Raw genomic sequence first — 6227 nt, 5'->3', positions numbered from 1 at the left:
ATGAAATCATACGACCATGACAACCATACAATTGATTTTTTTGCCATTCATGATAGCTCGAATTTTGATTAAAATATAATTAGTTTATATTTGAAATTAAGCTTTCTTTCATAATTGTATTTTGAGAGATATCCAAATAATAAACAATTATGTTTTAATCAAATTACCATGACAAATATTAAAATTGCCAACATAACAAAATAAAATAGTCACTTAGTCATACTCGTCAAATTCTAATAGACAAATTTAGACAATAAATATTAAAAAAATAATTAAAAGTAATATGTAAAGGGATTAGAATCATATTTACCTCCTAAAAACAGTAGGTTATACATGCCAAGTTACTAATTGCCAGGTAATCAATTTCCGGGCGAGAGCCTGAAGGTTCTAGTCGCATCCATAAAACAGAAAAATAAAATCCACGTGTCATTCTCTCTTATAACCGTTTTAACCATATAAATAGCTTCCTCTTCTATTTCTAAACCAAACTAATCCCATTCTTTAGGTTTCGTTTTTGTTATTCTTCTTCAACCTTCTTCTCTCTCATTTGGATTTTCATCTCAGGTAATTAATTTTGTTTAATCCACCACCTTCATAATCAGCTTCTTTCACTTGAACCTTTCCTGTTAGTTTTTCTAGGATATAGTTATTGAAATGTGTTAATTTTACATTTCCATTGTGATCCTTGATATTGAAGATAATAGGTTAAATATATAGTTTATGATTTTAATCATTGTTATTTGAGGGAGGAAAAGAAACCATCATATCGAGTCGTGAAATTATTTATTTATCCTAATTACATGTTTATACGAAATCTTAATTATAAGTTTGATATTGGTTAAAAACCTAAATTTTTATTGTGTATTCTCTTCATTAACCCTAATTGGTTTTAGGGTTATGATAACAACATCAATACACACAAAAAAAAAAAATACAAGTTTTGAACTCGGTATGAAACTTGCCCTTACACTAGGGGTGGCAAACGGGCATGCCCGCCCCGTTTAGGCCCGCCCCGCAAAAGCCCGTAAAAAACGGGGCGGGGCGGGGCGGTCATAGTTGAGGATGTGGGCCTAAAACTTAGACCCGCCCCGCAAAAAAGTGAGGGCGGGGCGGGGAAAGCCCGCGGGCACTGCACTCTTTAAGCTTAAAAATACAAAAATTTATGTAAATACACATGCCCGCAAAAGCCCGCGAAAAAAACTGGGCGGGGCGGGGCGGACACATTTGAGGGTGAGGGCCTAAATCCTTGGTCCGCCCCGCCAAAAATGACGGGTAAAACGGGCATGGCCCGCGGGCCGGGCCCGTTTTGCCACCCCTACCTTACACCGGAGTAACACCAACCCGGAGGTTGGCTGGTTGGTGAAAGTTTGTGTCCGAGAATATGCTCCTCTAACAATTTTTGTGTTGAGTCAAACAAGGTAAATCAACCACCACGAGAGATTTTAAGTAGGATCAGACCGTAAAAGATCATACAATTATGATTGTAGCACGGTACTTAGGATTTTACATACACACAAAAATTTGAAAATTATAATATATAGAATAACTTATAAATCACAAAATCCAACCAAATTAATTAATAATTCATAATCATCCTTTCAGAATTTAACAAGTTCAAAAGACTTTGTTCAACGCTCGTTCTTGGCTACACTAGAGCAAAGTCTAAAACACTATCTTTAAATTAAATGGGTCCAGCAAGTGAAAGTGGATGATAAATTAGTGAAATACCAAACTTAAAAAAAACATATATTAGAAAAGATAAGAACATAAACATTTGTGAATTTGAATTTCACACCAAGGAGTGTAGATCAAATAGAAGGATCTCAAATTCTTAGAGGTAGAAGAAGAATTATAAACTCTATATGAGAAATTATTAAAAAAGATTTTTATACTAATGAGTTGGATAGAAATATGATATTTGATATAACTTTATTGTATCAATTGATTGATCTAGTTGACACCACTTAGGGAAATAATCTTTAGTTCAAGATACAAAATAGTGATTTACTCTTATTTGAGTTTTTGGTAGCATCAAAAATCATTGTGTCACCTATTAGATTGTGGTTTTAAACCTTTATTGAAAACCCTTGATGCGATTATCGGGTTTTTTTTATTTAAGAAGCTTGTGATCAAGTTTTACTTAATGCTCAATAGCATAGTATATTGAATGAGTAAAGATATCATGTTATTTGAAGCTTTGTTTTGTTTTGAGGATTAGATAAAGAATATGCATAAGGGTAGAGAAGTTCAAGATAATGTTTTTAAACCAAGAGGGTTTAGAAATTTTGGTGGTTCTGGTTTCCACAGAATTATGACGATGCCTAGTCTTTTTGGAGGAAGGGATCCATTTGATGATCCTTTTTTCACTGATTCATTTGATAATATGTGGAGTCCAAGTTCTGCTTCGTCAGGATCAATGCAGAAGACAAACAGAGAAAAAGGAGTTGTTATAAAAGAATTAGACCCTGATGATGAGGGCGTTGATAATTTTAATGAGAAAATTTATCGGTCACCAATGGAGCCATTTGTTGAGCATCCAGATGATGATATTGATGGTAATGTTATTTATTGGTCTGTTATTTTGTGTATGTTCGAATTGGTTTATTTCAGTTTATCTACGCATTTTGAATACTAACGTATTATTTTTAAACTCGTTTTTCATATTTGCTTTGTAAAATTATGTTCTTATTGGGGTGAATACTTGTAGAGAAGCAAACCAATGGTATTACATACGAGAATGGTCATCGCAACTCAGAAGGACCCTCTAAGGGTCACACTTGCAATATGTCTTTTAAGACTAGTAAAGTAACATATGGCGGTATAGACGGTGCTTATTATACTTCTACCCGAACCAGAAAGACGGGGTCTGATGGGGTATGTGTTGTGACTTTTCACTTTCACTTTGAAGGTTACTTTTTTATGCTAATATCATTTGTATGATATGATTGAATCAGATGGTGATAGAGGAATGCAAAGAAGCTGACACCTCAAGAGGTGAAGCAACACATAGAATCACAAGAGGAGTCCATGATAAGGTATGTAATGTAACTATATATAATATCTCTAAGAATGCACTTCTGCAGTAGTTAAAAGTAAATGTTAGTGTTAGTAGTTGACTTGTCAGGAAGAGGGAACTCCGGGGATTGGTATTTTGGTGAAGGTTTGGGTCCTGAGAGTGTGTTCCTCTCAAGGTTTTATGTTCGAATTCCGCAGGTAACAATCTGTGTCGGGTTAGTCCATACAGAACTTTGCTATGTCTTTAGATGGACCCCTGTTAGTGGATATTGGGATTGGTCTCTTGGATTAGTCGGTCAATAAAATTGTTAGGAAGAGGGAGAGTTTGAAGGAGAATTTATTAGTATCAGGGTTCGAACCTGAAGCTATGTAGCATTGCAATAGATTTTCCCTAATATCTTGTACTATGTATGTAGGGCCATTCAGTTTTGAGAAAGTTTGATTCAGATGGGAAGGTTGATATGACACAGATGTTGCACAATCTTAATGAAGGTTTGTTGCTACTGTCTTTATTGAAAACATTTCGAGTAGTAAAGACAAATTCTATTGAATAGTGATGAACTTATTTGTTAGATGAGCTTTCACGCTTTGAGGAAACATGGAAAGAAAATAATCGAGCGCGCTTACCTGATTATGATGTGCATAGGCAGAAAGGCAAGTTGATTGAATCTGTTGCTGTTGTTTGGAAGTTTCAAAGACATTGCTGCTTCTTCATGCTGTTTTTTAAAATTCTTCCATGCAATTTCATTATAATAAATCTGTTTCCATGCCATGTATGTTTACATTTTCTGTTTCATATTTATAATCATTGTTTTCAAAGCTGAATTTTCACATTTAATTTAATTAAATACTGTAGATTTTAGAGTTGGTGAGGTAAACAAAAACAAGGTGTGGCCACTTTCATTTTTGGAGCAGCATAGTAGAGCAAGAGGATTTGCATCAAATTTTGAAACAGGAAACAGTTCTGAGGGAAGAGCAAAGAAAATTGTTAGAATCAATATTGAGTGAAAAATAGGACATGAGAGAGTCCATTTACTTTTGTCTGTAAAATGTAGAATGAAGTGTGCTGTAGCCTGTAGTATGATTTAGAATTACCATGAATAGATTAGCATGAGTACAGGCTTTTGATAATACCTTAGAGCAAATTTTGTTTCTGAATTCGAATCTTAAAGTCGAGCGGAGAGCAAGCATGAATGTCATGGATGGTTGTCTGGAATAAGCCTCAAGTCAAGACGGGTGTCTGTGCCTGGAATTCTCGTGGTGTATACCCGATCCTTGTAAATTTTGCATGTTTTTTTGTTTGTCTCAACACTTTCTTTCTTATTTGTGTATTTCTTGAATGACTGTCACTTACTTAAGGGTGTTTTTAGATGTTCCTTTGTTTGAGACAGCGATCTGAGGAATGACGAATTTTATGAGTATATTTCTTTTGAAGAAACACAATGTTGTTCTCGGATGTCGATACCATGTCTATATGGCATCATTCCTATAAAATTTATGTTTAGCTCTTGTCATTTCACCCTATTTCTTGCCTCCAAAGGAAATGCTTTTTTGTCTTCATCATTGCTTATGGAGCAGAGCTCTAGACGAGCATCAAACTCGGTTAGGTTTGCATTTATGGTCTCCTTGGGCGTTACTATTTCAAAACTAATGAGTCAATGTTGATTAGCACTACTTTGTATTTGTTAGTTTCGACGACAGTGGCTCTTAATTTCGCAAATGTTACATACCTCTCAATCATGTAATTGTACACAGATTCACAATCAATTACCAAGAAATGAGCCTTCACAGTCTTTCTCGTTTCATGCTTCTCAAATGTGACCAATAGTTCTATGTAGTCCTAAGGCTTATGGTAGAATCCTTGAACGCCTAGATATCTCTGTCAGAATTTTGGACTACAAATATAATAATTAAGGTGTTAGGGTAGATATTTAATTAGTCTAGCCTTAAAGAGATTTAATTAATATTGAGTAAGTCTGATTAAAAATATAAATATTATGAAAGATAAAATTATTGTGTAGGTATCATAAGTCAATAAATCGATATATAATTTGCCGATGAGATAAATTAAAATATTAGAAATTAAAAAATAGAATTCTAAAGACAATAGAATGAAAATATGAACCCTTGTTACATAAACGAAATCTACTTATATATTATGTACACCAATAAATGTTGACTCTTTGTTAAAGAGTTCTCTTGTTGAATCTTATGGTTTGTGCAAAAAATGCTTCTAAATCATCCAACCCTTGGTTTTAAGAATACGTTGTTCTAAATACCATAGGCAAATTGAGCCTTGACAGGTGATTCGAATTCATCACCTATGTTAAAATGACTAGTACGTCGAAAAATATAGTTTGATCATCTTATACTTAGCATTTTCATATATTGTTATGGTCGAACTGCGAAGCTCAAGTTTTTAGACTAATAAATGTTTCCGGATTTTTTTTTTATAATATCTAAGAAAAATGATGTTTTTATTCAAAAATCACAACACTATTCCAATCATCATGCATACGTCATCGACTTTATGACTTCCGCCGTTTAAAATGAAACCACATGTTTTCACTCAATCGTCACGTCTGGAACGTGCAAGCCCCTACGATCATGGTTTCGATTTTCAAGACCATCGTGGGCCACAAAAATTAAATAAAAAGATAAAATTATTTAATTACTAATGATTTTTATCAAAAAAGTAAACTAAAACGTTAGTGGGTTTTAACTTCAGAAGTAGAAATTTGAAAGGTCTCACTTTTCAAACTCTATAAATAATCTCTCTTTTGCTTCTTTCTTTTTCTTTGTCACATTATAAACTTTAACAACTCTTAATACCTGCAACTTCTATTTTTATCTTCTACTCAAATTCTAAAAATAAAATGACTTCTTCTTCTATTCTACACAAGCAACCCTAAATTCATTTTGTTGTGTGATGTTACCACTTTAATTTACTCTAGCAACCATACTTATATCTTTGAATTATTGGTGAAAAAAAAACATTACATCGGCTTCCTAGGTACTACTTCCCTTTTCTATCTTAGGTAATGATCATGTATTTTTGGGTCCTTTACCTAGATCTTTTGTAAAATCTGCTATGTTTAATCAAATTTTTTTCTTGTTTTTCTATTGTAAATCTCGTGCCTTTGAGTATAAAATCTTTGAGTTAGGGTTTATGGATTTCCTTCATTGTGTATTCCTGTATTCTGTTCCTCTCC

At 33.6% G+C, this 6227-nt stretch overlaps 1 protein-coding gene across 3 annotated transcripts; it reads left to right on the top strand.

The window, feature by feature from the left end:
- The first annotated feature begins 424 nt into the window (after positions 1-424).
- On the top strand, positions 425-4386 carry LOC127107555 (uncharacterized). Of its 3 annotated transcripts, none has more exons than XM_051044844.1 (7): positions 425-564; positions 2219-2555; positions 2708-2874; positions 2955-3035; positions 3432-3507; positions 3589-3669; positions 3872-4386. In XM_051044844.1, exons 2-7 carry the CDS (start codon positions 2228-2230, stop codon positions 4021-4023), a joined length of 885 nt encoding a protein of 294 aa, XP_050900801.1. In that variant the 5' UTR covers positions 425-564; positions 2219-2227; the 3' UTR covers positions 4024-4386. The 3 variants fall into 3 exon arrangements, with proteins under 3 accessions (XP_050900801.1, XP_050900802.1, XP_050900803.1); XM_051044846.1 differs by having other exon boundaries at positions 461-564; positions 2308-2555; XM_051044845.1 differs by lacking the exon at positions 3589-3669.
- Positions 4387-6227: the final 1841 nt, after the last annotated feature.

Source organism: Lathyrus oleraceus, chromosome 7 (assembly GCF_024323335.1).
Source record: "Lathyrus oleraceus cultivar Zhongwan6 chromosome 7, CAAS_Psat_ZW6_1.0, whole genome shotgun sequence".
Taxonomy (NCBI): domain Eukaryota; kingdom Viridiplantae; phylum Streptophyta; class Magnoliopsida; order Fabales; family Fabaceae; genus Lathyrus; species Lathyrus oleraceus.
The sequence above is the reverse complement of the archived record's forward strand: the minus strand, read 5'-3'. Positions and strand labels throughout refer to the sequence as shown.

What these genes read in the sequence shown, in the direction of transcription:
- LOC127107555 (XM_051044844.1), top strand. Translation starts at nt 2,228, where the DNA reads ATGCATAAGGGTAGAGAAGTTCAAGATAATGTTTTTAAACCAAGAGGG. An exon ending in TCCAGATGATGATATTGATG is followed by an intron (nt 2,556 to 2,707) that starts GTAATGTTATTT and finishes GAATACTTGTAG; the next exon opens with AGAAGCAAACCAATGGTATT. An exon ending in GTTGCACAATCTTAATGAAG is followed by an intron (nt 3,508 to 3,588) that starts GTTTGTTGCTAC and finishes CTTATTTGTTAG; the next exon opens with ATGAGCTTTCACGCTTTGAG.